The 22,988-nt window shown below is 38.2% G+C and overlaps 1 protein-coding gene across 1 annotated transcript in view; it reads right to left on the bottom strand.

The window, feature by feature from the left end:
* The window catches only part of LOC307157236 (NACHT, LRR and PYD domains-containing protein 3-like), a 106,106-nt gene that overhangs the window by 73,026 nt on the left and 10,092 nt on the right, over positions 1-22,988 (bottom strand). The window contains exons 4-5 of the mRNA XM_079869083.1: positions 19,249-21,064; positions 18,835-19,008 (exon numbers count right to left, since the gene is read on the bottom strand). Coding sequence (XP_079725209.1) covers positions 18,835-19,008; positions 19,249-21,064 — 1,990 coding nt within the window. The remainder of the gene's footprint in view (positions 1-18,834; positions 19,009-19,248; positions 21,065-22,988) is intronic.

Genomic DNA, 22,988 nt, shown 5'->3' with positions numbered 1-22,988 from the left:
AGTATATTTAAATAATAATGATTTATGTGTTTAGTTTTGCTTGTTTGTTTCTTTAAAACGTTGCAAGCCGTCACATGTATTTGCATGACATACATGAACATATGAAAATGTATACTACACACGATATTACGCCAATCATGGATAAATAAATACAGTAGATAGTGAATAACATTTTCAAGGATTTATTTTCAAACGTAATATTATTACATAGTGTTCTCCTCTCAACTACCTCACACGACCACTGATCTGTAATGCACGCGACCCAGCTTTTCCGTGCATGCGAGTCCGTTGGAAAACAGCGTCTAGTTTAAATGTAACCCGAGAACAACGCTCGTATCTGAGGAACAGCCAGTCACAGGATTTTTGACTGTTTGTGAGGTAAAATGTTTTCAGTTTTGTTTGAATTCATTTATATCACATCTGTGACCCCCACTGGAGCTACCGCTGGGCTGCGGATCTGACATATCACGGTACTGTTTGAATAGACTTTGCTGCATGCCGGAATGTTATTGTGTGTAACACAATGTAGCGTCAGGTTAGAAAGCGAATGCGAATGGTCATTTACTGTGTCTGTCAGACGTCTGCTTCACTTCTGAGTGGCTTGTCTTACGGTGCTGGGCGGAGCAGAGCGAGTGTATTCAGTTCATTCATGCTCGCTCTGTTCGCGTCAGTGGAAAAAAGCACTAATGCACAGTCACAAACTGTTTTGAAATATATCGGCCAAACGAAAAGATTTATCGGCCGATGCCGATATCTAAAAAATTTCAAATATCGGCCTATATATCGGCCTCGGCGATATATCGGTCGACCACTACCGGAAATCAAATATCTTTTAAAATAACAAAAGCTTTTATTTTAGCAGAAAACTTCAGGGAGCTAATTACAATAAAACACAAATGACACACCTTTGTTTACTTAACAGGATCGAATGATGTATAACACTTATATGTTAGATCACAATCAACAGAGTATTTTGAGTCACTTTTGCACTGATAAGAAAAAAAGCGAGCTGGTATCACCGGCGATACTTTATGCTTCTTAATTTTTTTTAGAAGATTTATATACAATTCTCATTACAAAATTGGGATTAGAATTGTTACATTTTCTGATCCATGTTACAGTATGAGTGGCCCAAACTCACTTGCAGGAGTTCATGTGGAGTAGCATTTACTGAAGTGTACTCAAACTCAGCTCCTCGAGGGCCACCGTCCTGCAGAGTTTAGCTCCACCCGAAATAAACACATCTGATCCAGCTAATCAAAGTCATCAGGATTACTAAAAACTTCCAGACAGGTGTTTTGGAGCTGGTTGGATGTAAACTCTCCTGGACAGTGACCCTCCAGGAGCTCAGTTTGAGACCACTGATTTACTGTGAACTGAGACGCTCTGACACACTGAAAACACAGGATCATGAGTTGCTTGTGTGTAAATGAATACAGTGCCATGCTTCACTCTGAAACACAGAGCATGTCAGTGTTAGGTTTATTGACTAGTTTTGGCCACAAGAGGCCCTCATTGGGTTTCATTTCAGTTTCCACCATCATATCATGTGTTATTGTTCTCACCTGTGCCTCGTTTCCTGTGAGTATATTTAAGTAGCTCTGTTCCTCTGTTTTTTGCTCAGTGTTTGATATGTTGAGATCAACCTCTCCAGTCTTTGGTAAATGCCTCCTGTGATTTTATTTGGATTTATTTGCTCTATGTGTTTTTCTGACATTTGCTTTTGTTGTCCTTTTATTTTCTCTTTGACATTTTTAGTAGTGATGGTGAATGAAGCTTTGTGAAGCACCGGGGCTTTCCCCCTCGACTGTATCATAAAATGGTTCATTACTCGAAGCTTTTCAACACATTGCACACTAAAGACATCTTGTGGTCAAAAGGTGGAAAAGCTGCCTTTCTGTCCCAGAAGTTTTTATTTTAATTTTTTTTTTAATTTAACAAATCACTTTGTGCTCTGTAAACCACAAAGCAATACAATTAATCCTAATAATTCATGTGTTAGTGTTGATGTAGTTCTTATACAATGTAGTTCAATACAATACGGTACGCAGCACATCGCTCGAAACAACGATTATTGTGTCAGGACCGCTTCCCACGTACCGACTAGGACATGAAAAGTTTAGTAGACTATTCGCGCTAAATGAATGGTTAATGTCATGATGCAATGAGCAGAAACTTCTCTTTGTAAATAATTGGAATCTGTTTTGGGAGCGTCCTAGGCTTTTCCGTGCCGATGGCTTACACCCAAACAGATTCGGAGTGGATCTTCTGTCGGATAACATCTCCAAAATGTTAAATACCGTTAGATGACTAGTAACCAAAAGTCCAAAATACAGTCTCTGCTGCACCAACTTAATTGATATAAATACTAGTGTAGAACATTGCATAGAAACTGTGTCTATTCCTCGTTTAGTGAGATCAAATAATAAATCTACTGCAGGATCTAGGAAAAATCTAATTGTTATTAAAACAGAAAATGTTGCTATTAGTAAACAAAAACAATTTCTAAAGCTAGGGCTTCTAAACATTAGATCACTCACACCTAAGGCAGTTATTGTAAATGAAATAGTCACAGATAATAGCTTCGATGTACTTTGCCTTACTGAAACCTGGCTTAAATCAAATGATTATTTCGGTCTAAATGAGTCTACTCCATCTGGATACTCCTATAAGCATGAGCCCCGTCTGATTGGTCGTGGCGGCGGTGTTGCAACAATCTATAGAGATATTCTCAATGTTACTCAGAAAACGGGTTATAAGTTTATTTCGTTTGAAGTACTTGTACTAAATGTTACGCTCTTAGATGTTAGAAAAAAATCCCTATTATCCCTAGCCTTGGCTACCGTATATAGACCGCCTGGGCCTTACGCTGATTTCCTAAAAGAGTTTTTCTCTCAGATCTATTGGTCAATGTCGATAAAGCATTAATTGTTGGAGATTTTAACTCACACGTAGATAATCTAAATGATGCGTTAGGGGCTGCGTTTACAGATTTATTAAATTCCTTTGGGGTCAAGCAAAACGTCACCGGACCAACTCATCGTTTTAATCATACACTCGATTTAATTATATCATATGGAACCGATCCAACCGATATAGATATCATTCCACAAAGTGATGATGTCACTGACCATTATATGGTAACTTGCATATTACGTACTGCTGTAATATGTCATGCGGTGCCGCGTTATCAACCAGGCAGAACAATCCTTCCATCCACCATAGATAATTTCTCAAATTGCTTATCTAATCTGTCTCAGCTGCTGCCTGAACCCAAACAAACAGATGAATTAGAAGAACTAACTAGCACTATGAGCACCGTTCTCTCTGGAACACTGGATATTGTTGCACCCATTAGATTAAAAAAGGTCAGAGAGAAAATTAAAGCACCATGGTACAACAATACTACGCGTGTTCTAAAGAGAGAAACCCGTAATTTAGAGTGTAAATGGAAACAAACTAATTTAGAGGTCTTTAGAATCGCGTGGAAAGACAGTATGTCACGTTATAAAAAGGCCCTAAAAGCGGCCAGGGCTGAGCACCTCCGCAAACTAATAGAAAATAACCAAAATAATCCAAGGTTTTTATTTAACACCGTGGCTAGACTAACAAATAAACAGATGTCACCTGAACAAAATATCCCGTTACAGTTTAGTAGTAATGATTTCATGAACTTCTTCACTGAGAAAATAGAAAACATCAGAACCACAATTGTAAACGTTCAATCTTCAATCGCGCCTTATTATTTAGCCTCAATTATCACCCCGCAAGAACAATTACAGTGCTTTACAACTATAGAACATAAAGAGTTAAATAAACTTATCATTTCATCTAAAACAACAACATGTTTATTAGATCCTATACCAACTAAACTATTGAAAGAAGTGTTACCTGTAGTGGAAGAGCCTCTCCTCAATATTATTAACTCGTCTTTATCTTTAGGTCATGTTCCAAGAACATTTAAACTGGCAGTTATAAAACCTCTCATTAAGAAACCACAATTAGATCATAATAATCTAGCAAATTATAGACCCATTTCAAATCTTCCATTTATGTCTAAAATACTAGAAAAAGTTGTGTCCGCTCAACTGGGCTCTTTCTTGCAAGAAAATGACATCTATGAAAAGTTTCAGTCTGGATTCAAGCCGCACCATAGCACTGAAACTGCGCTCGTTAAAATCACAAATTATTTACTTTTAGCTTCTGACCAAGGCTGTATCTCAATACTAGTTTTACTTGATCTTAGTGCTGCGTTCGATACTATAGATCATACAATACTCTTAGATCGACTAAAAAATTATACTGGTGTTCAAGGACAAGCATTAAGCTGGTTCAGACCATACTTATCAGACCGCTACCATTTTGTCAATTTGAATGGAGAAAAATCGATCATAACTCCAGTAAACTATGGAGTGCCGCAGGGATCTGTGTTGGGCCCTCTATTATTCTCAATATATATGATGCCACTTGGAAATATTATAAGGAAACATGGAATTAGTTTCCATTGTTATGCTGATGACACTCAAATCTATATTTCATCGCGGCCGGATGAAAACGCTAAATTATCCAAATTGACAGAGTGTGTTAAAGATATAAAAGATTGGATGACGCGTAATTTTCTTTTATTAAATCCAGACAAGACAGAGGTAATACTTATCGGTTCAAAAAAACGCACACAAAACCTCTTACAATACAACTTTAACATCGTAGGATGTCCTGTTACTTTATCCTCTACAGTAAAAGACCTGGGTGTTATACTCGACTGTAACCTGTCTTTTGAAAATCATATTTCATATGTTACAAAAACAGCCTTTTTCCACCTTAGAAACATTGCTAAGCTACGTAATATGCTATCAGTTTCTGATGCAGAAAAGTTAGTTCATGCATTCATGACCTCGAGACTAGATTACTGTAATGCTTTATTAGCTGGTTGTCCTGCATCCTCAATAAACAAGCTACAGTTAGTCCAAAATGCAGCCACTAGAGTTCTTACTAGATCAAGAAAATATGATCATATAACACCGATTTTATCATCACTGCGTTGGTTACCTATAAAGTTCCGTATTATTTACAAGGTATTGCTACTGACTTATAAAGCCCTAAACGGCTTAGCTCCAGTCTATTTAACGGATCTTCTATCGCCCTATAATCCATCGCGCTCTTTAAGATCAATAAATTCTAGGCTTTTGGTCATACCTAGGATATCCAGATCAACCAAAGGAGGGAGATCATTTTCACATTAAGCTCCAAAACTCTGGAATAGCCTTCCTGATACTGTTCGTTGCTCAGACTCGCTCTCCCAGTTTAAAACTAGATTAAAGACGCATCTTTTCGGGCCAGGCATTCATATAATATTTTTAATCTTACAGTTCAAACTACAATCCGGCCTCTAGTTCATAAATGTCAGAGGAGAACTGGCCCCCGACCAGGGGCGTCACTAGGCCCTTTTTAGGGGGGCTTCAGATTTAGCGCATTTTTCAATCTGCAGGGGCGCCGAGCAGAGTGAACATCAGAGAGTACAAGGTTTGTCGTGAGTGCATTTATTGATAGATTGCTATGATATTACATCTGCATCGGTGCAGTTCTTTGTCATAAATGCATTGCATGTTAATGTTACTAGAGCATTGGGAGCAACACAGGACGGTTCGGTTTCTCATCCCAGCGCAAATTTTAGCAGCACGACTGACGCTTCAGTTTACGGTCAAGTGCGAGTTAAGAATAGGCCTGAGTAGCTAAACTAAACATTTTATATTTGACAGTTTTTAGGTCATAAATGTTAAAGGAATGACAAAAATAATTAGCAAACTAATAAACTTTTGTCTAATTTCGCCATTTTGAGCTGAAAATAGGCCTATATAACGTGTAATTATGTCATTGTGAGGGGACAAGAAACATTAACAAAGCCGTTTTTCATAGGCACAAGATTAATAATGCATGTGTACATGTTGAGAATTAATATAATACAATTTGTAGCCTTCAGTAAATAAAAAAAGTTCAGCTTTAGGAAGGGAAGAGACAGGGCAAGATCAGGAGACTGAGGGAAAAAGACAGAGTGATGGAGATGAGGAGAGAGCAGGTTTTAAATCTATTTCTTATCCTTTTTGGCCTTCAAACGTCTTGAAATGCACATATCAGAGAAATAAAAATGTTTAACCCCATAACAACTTCAAATTTATGACCTCTTTGATTATAAAGCCCTGTCTACGGCCATATATTAGGCCTAGATCAATAATGAATGTGTACATATTGTGAATGAATTTAATAAACTTAGTTACCTAGCTTTCCTGGTAGCTTTGTCTGAGAAAATCAAAATGATTCATAAATCAACCTATCAGTTGACCCTATGTTTACTTTCTTCACTGACAGACAAACATGAAAAGCCTATATCAGTCAAAGCTCAGCTTTAGGAGGGGAAAAGAAATGGTAAAAACGCAAAAGTTTGCTAGACAGTGAGGGCACCGATCAGTGCTTCACATTGCCACCTAGCCGCCTGGAGTGCATACTACATTGAATTTCACACACTTTTGCGTCACCATATGCACGCAGATTTCCCCCCGATAACGCTCGTCTAAACGCAGAATAAAAAGTGATCACTTTTGCGTTTTCTCTTCAGATCGTTTCCGTGTAAACGTAGCCTAAGCCTGGGTTCTCCCAAGTTTTTTTTTTTCTCCATTAGGTCACCTGATGGAGTTTTAGGACACCATTAGGTCACTTGATGGAGTTTTTCGGTTCCTTGCCACTGTTGCCTTTGGCTTGCTCAGTTGGGGATATTTTGGGGATATTTAATTTTATTTTATCAATCAATAAATTCCACTAGAAACAAACCTTGTTGTATTATTTTAATTTAATACTGTGAAGCTGCTTTGATTCAATCTGTATTGTGAAAAGCGCTATACAAATATACTTGACTTGACTTGACAATGTATGAACAAACAACTGTATGAATTAATTTATGAAAAAAAAAAAAATTTAATAAATGGGACTAATTCACGTGTACAAAAACAATTCTTATGAATCTGCTTTGATCTACAAATGCAGCCTTATTCACATAAACTTTAGCCTCAGTCCTAATCCTACGAGTTCATAGGCAAGGCTCATATATAATCAAAATAAAAGAAAATTGTTGTGGAATGGTGAAGTGCTTGTGAACTGGGGAGCTGACATTTTATTTTGTGGGTAATTTAATAAATTAAAGTTTTTTATTAAGGAACACGACTTGTTCAACAGTGTGAGCTAAGTCTATTTCTTTTTTTATTTACTACTACTGAAGGGCATGACACTCGAAACCTGCTCAAGGGGCTTGCGCTATTTTTGAATCTGAATATGAAGCAGTCACGTGACTGTGTGTGGAGACAAAGCTTCAGACGTCACAGATCACGTGGTTATGGCAAAACGAATCGAGCTCTGATACACTGCTTCAATGTGTGATGTTTTTTAAATTTTTTATACAAGCTTCGAAGCCTCGGTGCCGAACATCACATCACTCATTTTTAAATGTTTTTAATTGACCTTTTTGGGAAACACTCACCCTCTTGGCTTTTTGTACTGACTAGAGCCCGACTGATAAAGGATTTTTAAGGCCGATACCGATACAAATATTTGGTGATTTAAAAATCCGATATTCCGATATATCGGCCGATATATATATTTTTAAAAAATCCAGAAACGCGTAACAAAACATGAACAGTTATGATAAATATAATATATAAAAATACAAACTTAAGATATGAAAACAACCTTTGAAAAAAAAACAATCAAAAATCAACTATTATTATTAATATTGACAGTAATAATTAAAAAAAAAAAATCAATGATGATGATTATTATCATCATCATTTGTATTATTATTAAACAAGACAAAGGTCATTCCGTGTGTGTGTGTGTGTGGTCCGTGTAACGCTTTGCAGTTCTTTGTTCAATTTGAAATTTAATAATCAGAAATGAGAAAACGGCCCCTTTATTCGTTTTTCGTTTTTTCAAAAAAACGAAAAAACGAGATTTCGGCTTGATTTTGATAAATGACTTCAAAATTCGTTTTCCACATCTGGGCGGCCTGACACGCCCCCTTCCGCCGATTGGTCAAGCAAATCTGAGCATGTGACGTCATCAGTTGTCGCTCAGGGGTGCGTTTCCCGAAAGCATCGTTGGCCAACTATGGTCGCAAGTTCCGTCGTTACCAATAGAGTTCAATGGACATTGCGATGAACTTGCGACCATAGTTGGCCAACGATGCTTTCGGGAAACGCACCCCAGGTCAGGTCTGTTCAACAAAATAATAGTCCTCTACTATGGCTACAGATTCTTAAACTGTACAGGGCAGGTCCGGGCTTTCTTCTGTGCAACTTTACACGTTTCACAGAAATCATTACATCAGAAATATTAATTATTAGTCTGCCACCAGCCTGTTTTATTTAGCTGTGTGTGGTGAAGCTGCGCTTGACAGCGCCGAGCGGGAGAGGCTCACTGACCAATGTCCAGTCAGCAGTCAGAACTTTTACGCTCCGTTTTGCCACGGGATGGTGATTGCAAATACTGTAATGCCAATCGGCTGATGGTGAAATACATTTTTACTGAAACTGTAGGCTAATCATAGCCGCGACCCGTGAGAATGAGACAGATGATTGACAGGACGATAGCGGAGGCAATTAAAGGCGCAAGATAACTTCTGTTAACAAAAACATAAATAAAAAAAGTGTTTAACCATTTCATGCATAAATTATGATAACCTAAGTCAGGATTTTTTTCCCTATGTGTTTTTATTGCTCTTAGGGCATGGAAAACAAGATTTTATTTTTTATTTTTCATTTTACAAATTTTTCAAAGAGATTTTCAGATGTCCACTTGAATGGAGAGCATGCGTTTATGGTTTAAACTGAAGAGATATTGTATTAAATATAATACAATAATCAAACAGATAAAGTATGTGTATTTAACAAACTAATCAATTAAATTATATCAAATCATCTGAAAACTATAAAATATAGCCTATACAAAAATATATAAATGCAAAATATTGCAAAGGCAATTGAACTCCATACGTTTTCTATGCAGTATCCTGACATTTCATCTCTTTTTGAACGTGCTGTCAATTTCCACCAAGAAGAGGTCCAAAATGCTTTGAAAATGTTAATTGATCCTGTTCATCGAGTTCATGCTTAATAGTTTGCCTTACTGTCCTCTGAATTAACACAAAGTAGTTATTAGTAAAAATGGGGGAAACTGGATCAAGTTCCTGTGGAATCAATAAATGTTCTTGATGGCATGCATTGTTTCTCGTTTTTATTGTTTGATTATACAGCCAGAACTGGACTTCTGTTTGGGTTCCACCAGTAAGTGACATACCTTTACACACATACACACACACACACACACACACACACACACACACACACACACACACACACACACACACACATAGCCTATTTTTTTTTTTCATGGTATAATTATGTAATCTGCTTATTGTGAGCCTAAATGAGTAAATTGGTATTCAATAATTATCAGGCTGACTTGCTTTTTTATATAGGCCTATTGAAAGTAGTGTTTCATGTTGTCACTTCACATTTAATGGCCGCTTAGAATGAAATTGCTATGCAAATTCACAGTGCCTCCTTTGAGCTGCATTAGACAGTGTGTAATGTACATCTAAAAATGCAGGGTCAGATGCTGCTTCTGTGCCACGTATACTGCAAAGCTGTGTGTTTGTTCATACAGAGTTCATCAGACAGCCTAAAGCCTCTTGTTGTTGATTTATATTTTAAACAACAATTCGACATTTGCTCGCAATGTTTTTCTTACAAAAAACCTCATCATTCTGCAGGACAATTGTCTATTACAGTATACAACACGCTTTAAGAAAAGTTTATTTCCATCACACTGTAAAGTGTTTTTAAATATTACATATAGATATACCAAAGATTTTACATGTTAATTACAGTTAGTAGGCCTACCATGGGAAGTAGGGGTGCTGAGCGTGGAGCATGAAGAAATATGGTTGGGGATGAAAGTTCACACAAACAAAACCAAAAAACTGTGGTGTTTTGCCTATAGGCATACATATTACGTGTGTTTGTTTTTATTTATGCTGTATTATAAAATACCCATATTATAACAAATAAATAAAATATATTTGGAAATTGCCCTTTAAAACGAAGGCTCAGTTTGTGGTTCACAATTATTTGATTAAAAACAACAAAAACAATGAAACAAAGACAAAGTCACTTATATTAAACACTTTTTTTATTTATGTTTTAGTTAACAGAAGTTATCTTGCGCCTTTAATTGCCTCCGCTATCGTCCTGTCAATCATCTGTCTCATTCCCACGGGTCGCGGCTATGATTACAGTTTCAGTAAAAATGTATTTCACCATCAGCCGATTGGCATTACAGTATTTGCAATCACCATCCCGTGGCAAAACGGAGCGTCTAAAAGAAAAGTTCTGACTGCTGACTGGACACTGGTCAGTGAGCCTCTCCCGCTCGGCGCTGTCAAGCGCAGCTTCACCACACACAGCTAAATAAAACAGGCTGGTGGCAGACTAATAATTAATATTTCTGATGTAATGATTTCTGTGAAACGTGTAAAGTTGCACAGAAGAAAGCCCGGACCTGCCCTGTACAGTTTAAGAATCTGTAGCCATAGTAGAGGACTATTATTTTGTTGAACAGACCTGACCTGAGCGACAACTGATGACGTCACATGCTCAGATTTGCTTGACCAATCGGCGGAAGGGGGCGTGCCAGGCCGCCCAGATGTGGAAAACGAATTTTGAAGTCATTTATTCGTTTTTTGCCTGTGAACCAAAAAAACGAAAAATCAAGCCGAAATCTCGTTTTTTCGTTTTTTTGAAAAAACGAATAAAGGGGCCGTTTTCTCATTTCTGATTATTAAATTTCAAATTGAACAAAGAACTGCAAAGCGTTACACGGACCGTGTGTGGTCATGGGTTCAAAGCAAGAACTGATAAGATTGTAAATGTGTACCTTGAAATGCAATGTAAGTCGCTTTTGATAAAAGCGTCTGTCAAATGTCCGTTTGCATTTTGATTATTTCGAGAACCATTCATCCAATCGACTTCACAAGGGAGTGTAGTGTCGCATTTGGTGCAATAGCCTATAGATGGACACGCGAGACGCCACACGTTCAGAATTAATAAACTTTTAGTAAACTACAGAACAGCGCGAGCGTGCAGCGGTGCACCTCACGCGGGCAGGGCTGGCGCGTGAGCAGCGCGTATTTTTTTCGGCGTCCATGTTAATCAATGAGTGCATTCACACCGGGAGCAGGAGCAGCGCGTCCAGCGTCCAGCAGGAACGTCGCGTGAACAGCAGTGCAGCGGGGGTTTCGGCGCCGAGTCTATTTTTGCTGCGCCGCTTACACTGAATTAAAATGACAATGCATTGATCATGGCCAAAATACACCGCAGTTTTATCCAAAAAGTGCATTGATGATATCTATTGTGTTTTAAACAGTCAATCAAATGACCAACAGCAATTTAAAAAGAAAACAAATGTCCAAAAACAAACTTGTTGCCCGAATAATAAAAACAAAGATGAACCAAAAGTTATATAAATGAAATTATTAATAAAATAAGCTTCTTGACAAGTCTTTTCTCTTAAATGTATTTGAAAACGAAATAAAGCAATGCCAACTTATCCATTATGCTCCGAGAACGGACACTGCAGTGATATAAAACGCACACGTCTGTTAAATTAAGCAATACTTTTAAGGTAGTCTAATATTTTTCTGACTAACAAATTACTGACACAGTAAAGGGTAGATTTAAATAAAGGAAAACGAAATTTAAATAAAGAAAAAACGAAATTTAAATAAAGAAAAACAAAATTTAAATAAAGAAAAAAGAAATTTAAATAAAGAAAAAAGAAATTTAAATAAAGAAAAAACGAAATTTAAATAAAGAAAAAACTAAATTAAGTTAAATTAAAAACGAGATTAATTTAGATTGATAGTAAGGGGTAAAAAGGCTAATACATTTTGTTTCTACTATTATTCTATTTTCCACAATGTCAAAGCAACGCAGCTTAACCCAAAACACAAGCTCAGGCATGCACTTCGGTCCATACAAACTCCGCTGTTCTGCGCTCTAGCCTTTCCGCGTGGCTCGAGCTGCATTTTAGACGCGTGTCTCACACAGGCAGTGTGCAAACTCCAACCTGTTAACATGGGAGCCAAAATAAAAACGGACATGCCACGCAGCTGAGACGCTCACGCCATGCAGCCAGTGTGTCGCCGGCCTTATTCAAGCGCGAATGAGAACAGTTTCGCGGGGGATCCCAGGTGTGCAAAAAAAGAAAAAAAAAGAAAATTCAAATGTCAAATTTTCAAATTGAAGGGGGGGGGCGCAAGTGAGCAATGGGTCGATAGGTCGCACTCCCCTGCAGCTCCCGCAAAATCATTATAAAATTGACTTTTTAACAATAACTTCTACATAAAAAGAGTTTTTCCTGCAAGCTGGATTTGCTGCAGCTTCGTTGATACTCTTCGGCTACAAGATGAAAGCGAGCTCGAAGTCACAAGCCGCAAAAAGCAGAACGAAGCAGGCCTTATCGCACCGACCTCTCCTCACGACGATGTTCCGCCGGGCGAAGCTTCACAACGGTCGGCAGATGCTAACGTTACAGTCCTGGAAGCCATTAACTTGTTACGTTCGGATCTACGAGCAACCAAAGTTGAGATTTGTCAGACGATTGACACGCGCATTGAAGAGATGGCTACAACTATCAGAGGTGAAATATCTGCTCTCAAAACTGAAACTCAAGTCGCCATTCTGGCCTTGCAGACTACGTCCACGCAACATAGTTCTACTCTGGCCGACCTAGAACGCTCAGCAAATCACTCTTCAGATGCCATAACCAAACTTCAAGCGGAGGTGAAACGCCTATGTACTGAAGTGAATCTTCTTACAGACAAGTGCATGGATCTAGAGGGGCGATCTAGATTACAAAATGTGCGAGTAGCCGGGCTGAAAGAGGGATCTGAGAAGGGCAGAGAGATGAACACTTTTGTTTCAGAACTCTTGAAAGACGCGTTGTCACTAGAGGATTGCCCGCTAGTTGATCGTGCTCACAGGGCTTTACGTAAGCGCCCGGATGGCACTGAGCCGCCGCGGTCGCTTATAGTGCGGCTGCATTACTTTCGGGATGTGACAACGATCCTTAGGAAAGCTGTTGAACGAAAGGATCTTACTTTTCACGGTCAGAGGATTCGTATTTTCCCTGACTTTACGCCTGAGGTGGCAAAGCGCAGAGCTGCGTTTAACAGAGCCAGAGCATTACTTCGAGACAAGCCAGGAGTGCGGTATGGGACAGTTTTTCCAGCGAAATTGAGAGTGACTTTTAATGGCACAGAGACAGTGTTCACAGATGCGAAGAAAGCCGAGGAGTTCGCCGAGCTTCACTTTGGTACGGGCCGTGAGGATGCTGAAGACGGAGGCTGCTGATAATGGCACTGCCGTGCTGGGTAATGAATAACGTTTAATGTTGTACGCTCAAATGTTTACGTTTACAGACTGCCTTTAATTGAAGTTTTTGTTCATCTTTATCGAAGTTGGCTTATGGTTTATTTTGAAACAAATAGATGGACCGTCCTTCCAGATTTTATTTATCTCTTTTTATATTTTTAATTTGTCAATAAGCTTTCTCAAATCTTTATTATTTCATATTTACATTCTTTTTACTTCAAAATATATGCCTTTTGCGGGGCTGTTCTAAACTTCTAGTGTTAGAAGTGTTTAGTGAGGGAAGTTAGTATGGTACATGTTTATTTTTTTGTATCTTGTTATTGCTGTTCTGTGTTTTGTTTTGTTTTCTCTTGTAACTTCCTTAGTGGGATCGCGCCTTACTTTGAAGGTTCTCTTAGTATAGGCAAGAGTATGTCAAAGGGAGGGTTGCTCTGGGACATCTATACTCAGTATATGATCTTATATGTCACATTGATAGGGTTTATATACATATTGTATGAGCCTACACCATGCAGGACAACTTAACGCAGCGGGATAAGGGGAGGCAACTTACTATGGTCACTTGGAATGTTAAGGGATTAAATCATCCCGTTAAAAGGGGCAAAGTTTTGGCACACCTAAAGATGCTCTCTAGTGACATAATTTTTCTTCAAGAAACACACCTTAATAAAAATGAATATATCAAACTAAGATGTAGATGGATCGGTCAAACTTATCATGCTACGTGTGCAGTTAGATCAAGAGGGGTGGCCATACTCTTCAGAAAGGGCACACCATTCATTCATAAGACTACCATCGCAGATAAGGAAGGAAGATATCTAATTGTTATTGGAGATTTATATACATTACCCATAACACTGGTTAATATTTATGGTCCTAATACAGACTCGCCTTCTTTTTTTAAACATGTTTTCAATCAGGTCCCTGACATCTCACAAACTAATTTACTCATTGCAGGTGACTTAAATTTAGTTTTAGATCCTTATTTGGACAGATCTTCATCCCGTAGAGCACCACCTTCTAATTCCAGTATTTTCATGAAGGAATATTGTAATAATTCAAATTTGTTTGACATCTGGAGAATTTTCAACCCTCAAGACAGAGCATACTCTTTCCACTCCAATGTTCATAATGTATATACTAGAATTGACTATTTTTTGGTTGATGCTAAATTGGTGCCACTGGCCAGTAAGGTTGCGTATAATGATATAGTGATTTCAGATCATGCCCCTCTTTCATTCTCTTTAAATCTAGCTAACTTGCCTCATTGTGATAGGATATGGAAACTGGACCCACAGCTGTTAAAGGAACCACAATTTTGTAATTTTTTAAGCGAACAAATTTCTTTTTTCTTTGAGATGAATGATCTTCCTGGAACGTCCCCCTCAATACTGTGGGAGACCATGAAAGCTTATATCAGGGGTTGTATTATTTCTTTTCAGGCTGCTAGAAAGAAAAGGAAAAGGGCTGAGTTGGCAGATCTAGAACAACAAATCAATAGATTGGATAAAGAAAATGCAGTGCATCCATCCACAGGGATTTATAAGAAGATCCTCTTATTAAGATTTAGATACAATCAGATTCTTCCAGATCGTATAGCTAGGGGCTTTTTATTTACGCAACAAAACTTTTTTGAATTTGGTGAAAAACCTCATAAATTACTGGCGAGACAAATTAGGAAAATGGAAAGTGATCATACTATAAGTAAAGTCAAGTCGGAAAATGGAGTCATATTAACATCTCATACGGACATTAATAGCAGATTCAAACAGTTCTATGAGGAATTATAGTCCTCCAGGGCCTCAATCAATGACCTGGCTGCTGAAAATTTCTTGGATAGTTGTGATCTCCCCACTCTAGATCAGAAAGAGCGTGACTTCCTCAATGCAGAACTCTCAGTTTCTGAAATACAAGATTCGATTAGGTCAATGAAGTGTGGAAAGGCCCCTGGCCCTGACGGGTACTCTTGTGAATTTTTACAAACAATTCAGTGATCTCTTTTCACCTTATTTATTTAAAATGTATACTCATGCAATTATTGTTGGCATGCTACCTCCTACGTTAAACGAGGCTACCATAACAGTATTACTTAAAAAGGGAAAAGATCCAGAAGAAGTAAGTAGCTATAGGCCAATTTCACTTTTAACATGTGACCAAAAAATTCTGGCTAAAGCTTTATCCAACAGGCTTAGGTCTGTAATTGATAAACTTGTTCACCCCGATCAGACAGGATTTATACCAAACAGGCATTCCTTTTCAAATCTTAGACGTCTTTTTAATATAATTTACTCTCACAACGCGCATGCAGATGACCTGGTTATCGTTTCTCTTGATGCAGAGAAAGCTTTTGACCAATTGGAGTGGTCTTATCTGTTTAAAGTTTTAAGAAAGTTTGATATTGGTGATAGTTTTGAAAAATGGATAAAGATTCTCTACCATAAGCCCTCTGCAAGAATTCTGACTAATAAGATGCTCTCTTCAACGTTTCAACTACACAGAGGTTCTAGACAAGGTTGCGCTTTATCTCCCTTACTCTTTGCTTTGGCACTCGAGCCCTTAGCACAAACTATTCGCTCCGACCCCAATGTACATGGATATAGCACAGAGAATACATTAGGTAAAATATCATTGTATGCTGACGACATCCTGTTATATATTACTAAGCCCCATTCTACTATCGCAAAAATCTTGGAAATCATCTCTCATTTCGGTACATTTTCAGGGTACCGGATAAACTGGTCTAAGAGCGAATTAATGCCTATAAAGGTTCGAGATCTTTCTGTTATACAATACTTCCCCTTTAAAATAACACAGCAAAAATTTACGTATTTAGGAATTGAAGTAACAAAGGACTTTCAGTTGTTATTTAAGGCTAACTTTCCCCCTCTAGTGTCTAAATTGAAAAATAATATTCAGTTTTGGAGATCACTTCCTATTTCCTTGGTTGGTAGGGTTAATATTATTAAAATGATTTTTCTTCCTCAAATTCTCTATCTTTTTCAGAACATTCCAATATTCTTACCAAAGATTTTTTTCAAGTAACTGGATTCAATCATTATTTCCTTTTTATGGGATTATAAAGCCCATCGAATAAGTAAAGCTCATCTTTGTAAGCCTAAAGCTGAAGGCGGATTGGCACTCCCTGATTTCTCTCTCTATTACTATGCCAGTGCTCTTCATACTATCATAATGTGGCTAGATCCCAACTTTACACATTCCACTTGGATCCAAATGGAAAGAGAAGCATGTAGCCCATATGATATTGGGGCAGTGATCTTGTCTCCTACAAAGATAGAGAAATTGGCTTACAATTATAATTGTATTATCCATAGTACTATTCGCATTTGGAAGCAGATTAAATCAAAATTTGTAATAAAGTCCTTATCTTTTCTTATACCAATTGGAGGGAATCCATCATTTATTCCTTCTACAATGGATTCTGTATTCACAAAGTGGAGAGACGTGGGTATTCGAAATATTGGTGACCTATTCATTGATGGTTCTTTTGTCTCCTTTAGTCAGCTGCAGGCAAAATACGGTTTACATAAAAACAATTTTTTCCGATACCTACAGCTCAGGGGTTATGTAAGAAAGCATTTGCCTTGTCTGGATGTGGCTTCTTCTGCCAAGTTTGATGAACTTTTAGGGCTTGGTTGTGGGGTTAGTCACCTGATTTCTTTGCTGTATAACTCGTTACTATCCACAACTCCACCTTCTACACAAGGTATAAGATTACAATGGGAACAGGAAATGGGGAGGGAGATAAGTGACGAGTTAGGGGTTAATGCACTAGAGAATATTCATAAATGCTCTGTTAATTCTCGACATTGCCTTATTCAATTTAAGATTATTCATCGACTTCATTACTCAAAATCAAAGCTGCATAGAATTTTTTCAGATGTTTCCCCAATATGTGAAATGTCAGACAGAGGAAGCCACACTCTTGCACAGTTATGCTCTTTGCTCTAAGTTAACCCCTTTCTGGACTAATATTTTTCAAACTTTATCAGAAATATTACATGTTGAGTTAGAACCTGATCCACTTGTGGTAATATTTGGATTCTCAGATGACATTACTTTTCAAAAATCTCAACAACAGTTGTTGTCTTATGGATTCCTTATTGCAAAGAAACTAATACTTAAGTTATGGAAGGACACCAAAGTCCCTACTGTTAAAATGTGGTTGGACGAAATGGTTAGGTTATTACATCTGGAAAGAATTCGCTTTTCTTTATCAAACAGACTGGATAAGTTTGATAAGATTTGGTCTTCCCTTCTCCGCTACCTTGATAGCGTAAATTAAGTTGGCATGCTTAAGTAGGCTGAGTGTGTAGCACTGATTGTCCCATTAGTGTGATATGTCTTTGTCCCTAGGGTGGGGTGGGTGGCAATGGGAACTGTTCTTTCTTTTTGTTTACTGTGTTTTCTTTTTGTTTTATTTATTGTTATGTGTGTGTATATATATGTATATATATATATATATATATATATATATATATATATATATATATATATGTATATATATATATATATATATATATATATGTGTGTGTATGTATATATATATATATATATATATATATATTTTTTTTTTTTTTTTTTTTTTTTTTGTCTTTTATGTTTAAAAGGAGGAATCATCAAAAGCGATGTAACAATGATTGTCAAATTGTTGGATTCCCTAATAAATACATTTTAAACACGAAATTTTCAAATTGAATACCAACCCACCGAACGAATATTCGAATATTTGGGTCCAGCCCTAGCTGCTTTTATTTTATTTTTTAAATATTCATTTATCGGCCATTATAAATGCCGATACCGATAGTTTGGAAAATGCCTAATATCGGCCGATAATATCGGCCCGCCGATATATCGGTCGGGCTCTAGTACTGACCCCTTGGAACAATTGGAGTTACAGTTTTGGAATAACTTTATCATTAACCTTCTACATTCAGCCCTCACAGCCTAGCTCTAACCTTGGTCCTTACAGTCAGAATGTATATTTATATGAATACAGCCATATCCTGTTCTCTCAACAACGCATTGTTAGTATTAATTTAAAAAAAATCCCAGCCAACTGATAAGTAACTCTGTTTCAGTTAATTGCCATTTGGTGTGTGGTGTTAATTTTGAACCCTGGCTGAGATGCTAACTGTGTCCTGCACACCACTAGATGGCTCTGCTAGCTTGTTCAGAAGCAAATCATGCAGTCCTTGTGGGTCATAATATAAACATGGAAAAATATCACATTCCTGCAAATGTTTCGTCTCTTGGGGTGCTAAGCGGCCGCTTACCTTGCTTATTGGTTAAGTCAGCCTCTGATTATAGCATAGTTAATTATTTTAAAACCACTCACCTCAGTATCTCCAGCTGACAGTTTGGACTCTTCAGTCCATCAGAAAGAAGCTTAACTCCAGAATCCTTCAGGTCATTGTTACTCAGGTCCAGCTCTCTCAGAAAGGAGTTTGAGGATTGTAGAGCTGATGATAAACTCTCACAGGACTGAGCTGTGAGATTACAGCACTGTAGCCTGTGTAGAGAACCAAACAAAGAACAGTAATAATGCCTATTAGCGTTTATAATCTGGAGCTTGAAAAAACCTTTAACTGTAGTGAATTAAGCCAAGCTAAATCAAACTAGCATTTATTTTCACACACATTACTTTTATTAATTTTTCTGAACTGTCTAGGCCAGCAAGTAACCCATTTAAAATGAAGGCAATTACAAAAGACTAACAGTGTTTATAAATTAATGTAAAGGAGACTCTTACAGTGCCCTTCTGGTGTTTTTGATCACCGGCAGCAGTCTCATCAGTGCTTCATCAGATCTTCTGTATTTCTGCAGTTCAAACTTCTCTTGAGTCTCTTCTGACATCAGGAGCACAAACACCAGACCAGACCATTGAGCAGAGGACAGATTCTGTGCTGAAAGTTTCCCTGAGCTCAGAGTCTTCTGGATTTCCTCCACAAAGTTATCTTTCAGTTCACTCAGACAGTGGAAGAGATTGATGGTCCTTTCTACTGATTCCTCCTTCTCTATTTTCTTTTTGATATAGTTAACAGTGTTTTTCATGTTCTCTCTTCTGAGTTCCAGTCCTGGCAGTAGGTCCTTCAGGTCACTCTGATTGGACTCCAGTGAGAAACCCAGGAGGAACCGGAGGAAAAGGTCCAGGTGTCCGTTCTCACTCTGTAAAGCTTTCTTGACTGCAGCCTTATGAAGCTGAAACAGTGGCTTTTTGGACAGTTTCCATGTCAGTTTTTCTCTCCAGGATTGAAGAAATAGGTCAGCTTTCTCATCTTTGCCCATCATAAACACATAAAGAGCAGCAAGGAATTCCTGTACGCTGAGATGTACGAAGCTGTAAACGTTTCTTGCTGCTACCTTTTCCTCCTGAAACATTCGAGTGCATAACCCAGAGTACACTGAACCTTCACTGACATCTAGTCCACATTCCTCAAGATCTTTTTTGTAGAAAATCAGGTTTCCTTTCTCCAGCTGTTGAAAGGCTAGTTTCCCAAGCTTCAGAATAATCTGATCAAAAGACACTGGGTTGGCTTTAGGTTCAGAGTCATCACAGTATTTTTCTTCCATCTGTTTCTTCTGAGAAATTAAGAAGCTTGTGTACATCCCTGTGAGAGTTGTGGGAGTTTTGTCATTACTCTCTCGAGCCAGTAGAGGCTCAAGAACAATAAGAGAGATCCAGCAGAAGATGGGGATGTGGCACATGATGTACAGACTCCTGGATTTCTTGATGTGACTGATGAGGTTTCCAGCAACCTCAGGACTGCTGTTATTGATGAAGTATTGCTCTTTCTGCTCATCGTTAAATCCTCGCACCTCTGTCACTTGATCAATGTAGTCACGGGGTATCAGACTGGCTGCTGCTGGTCTGGATGTGATCCAGATGAGAGCAGAGGAAACCAGATGTGTCTTGATAAGGTTTATTATTATCTTACTCACAGTTGTTTTTTCATTTACACTTGTAAATGTGTCATCTTCTTTAAAGTTCAAAGTAAAGCGACATTCATCCAGCCCATCAAAGATGAACATGACTTTACCATCACCTTGAGGAAGAGAGGGCAATTCTTCAGGACTACTAAAGAAGTATTTATTGAGCAGTCCCATGAGACTGTACTCTCCTTTAATCAAATTCAGTCTACGGAATGGAAGTGGAAATATGTATACTATATCCTGATTTTCTGTTCCTTCAGCCCAGTCAAAGATGAATTTATTGACAGAGACAGTTTTTCCCACTCCTGCGATCCCCGTTGTCAGCACTTTTCTGTTTCGTCGACCCGTGTCACACTGGACTTTAAACATGTCATTACACACGATTGGCTTCTCCTTGGCAGTCAGTCGGTTGTGATTTGATTCGATCTGTATCACCTCATGGTCGTTCACTCTTCCTCCAGTCTCATTCCCCACCACATATAAATCAGTGTAAATATCGTTCAGGTATTCCCGATGACCCGTCTCTGAATTACCAACCAATATCTGCTCGTAGTCCCTTTTTAATTTGTCCTTCAGTCTACAGCTGGTCTTTGTGTAATCATGAAGAGTAGCTTCTCTATCGTCTGCAGTTGAGCCTTTAAGAAAGAGGGGAAAATACAGCAAAAAGTAAATGATTGTGTTTTTCCTAAATTCCTGCTTCTACTATATTCAAATGAATCACACTCTTACTGCAATAGTGTTCACATGCACATCTTAGACTGATTATGCTGAAGTTGACAACATAGAAATGCCTTGATTAAAACTTGAATGCAATTGGAATTGGATTTATCAGATTGTCACTATTGGACTCAGACCAACTTAAAGGAATAGTTCTCACCCTCAAATTCTTTCAAACCTGTATGAACGTATTTATTTCCTACTGTGGAAGTCAATGGGGCCCATCAACTGTTTGGTTACTGACATTCTTCAAAATATCTTCCTTTGTGTTCAGCAGAAGAAAGAAATTCATACAGGTTTGAAACCACTTGAGGGTGAGTAAATGGCAGAATTATCCTTTTTAAGTAAACTATTCCTTTAAGGCCACGCTGACCAAAATTATTACAAGATTTTTGATCAAACCATTGACATCTAGCACACCAAACAAGACATGAGACTGTTATTAGGGTTAGATTGGGGTTATTGCAATGACCCTGCGTATGTAGACACTGCATGAAAAGTGTGATTTTCGTCCCCGTAAACGGCCGGAAATCTCCGTAATTTTCGGCAGTTATCGACAATTTACAGCCTGTGAACGTCACGTCCGTCTGTGCCACATATTGTCGGAAACGAACCATGACGTATGTGGAGAGCTCGCGGAGGTGCTAATGGTTCTAATTTGCATATGAATAGCACCGCCTGAGCCTTGCCAGAGAATGGCTTGAACTTCCTCACTCAGTATTGGTTGAAACCACTACATTTAAACAAGAAAAATCACTCGTGATTGGTTGGCAGATCTGTTACTATTGGTCACCCTGGGTCATTATAAATTTATTTATATGATATTATGTTGTATATTCATGTCATTGTTATCCTATGGACTACACTATTATTACCATCAAGGACATGAATGAATTTGAGGAAAGGAAAATTTGCCAGGGATGTGTTGTTTATTCAAAGAAAAAGCTTTATTAGCACAAACACACAACCATATCATATATCATATATGTACAAAGCATAGGAGATTTGCCCACACAACAAATGGGAAGCTCACGAGAAGCCCCAAATCCTACAGCACCGTGAAGTGTCTGTTTTCCGCTTCAGAGCTGTAGGTAACTAGCGGTATTCTGTCTGAATTCGGTCCATTTTGCAGATGTCTGTGGTGCGTTGCCCTGTACTTTGGTATTGCCTCTCATCTCGACTGCAGCGTGGCACAGAGCTCGGTGAGCTCCTGTCTGCGAAAGGACGGAGGTCGCACAATCCATCCAGACACCCCGCCGACGATGCCGTCTTCCCCATCAGACATCAGGTCTATGGTAGCACACTTCCGAAGGCCCACCTCATCCTCAGCTAGCACACTGTCTCGCTTCAAGCAGCTGTAAAAACCAATAAAGACAATCAGTACTGCGCAATGCACTGCATATGGACAACACACATCTATTAATGTACCTGAAAAATAGTCACATTGACCAAAAACTGATCTAATCTAATAAATCTTACCCTCTTTCTTCTCGCTCGACTCCAAACTGAATTCTTCACAGCTTCCGCCTGCAATGCAAGATCTGGTTGTTTGTACCTGAAGCTCCTGCACACTGTCGCGTAATATGTCTTAAAGGCAGCTGGAAAACAATTAAATGAGAGTGATATTAATAAGAACAACATAAGTCACAGTAAAATTAAACCATAAAGGAGAAAAAATGCAACTGGGTGAAATTGAAGAAATACACACCGGAAGCAAACTATGCTTTTTGAAATTGGGGTTTTATTCTGACTGCTGTTTAAAATAAGTGACAGCGGTCAATGGGAGCACAATTAAACAGATAAAAGTCTAATTAAGATAAAAGTTTGCCTTGTTCGAAGAGA

This window comes from Squalius cephalus (genome assembly GCF_949319135.1).
Source record: "Squalius cephalus genome assembly, chromosome: 4".
Taxonomy (NCBI): Eukaryota; Metazoa; Chordata; class Actinopteri; order Cypriniformes; family Leuciscidae; genus Squalius; species Squalius cephalus.
Note: the sequence above shows the minus strand (reverse complement) of the source record. Positions and strands in the feature narration are given on the sequence as shown.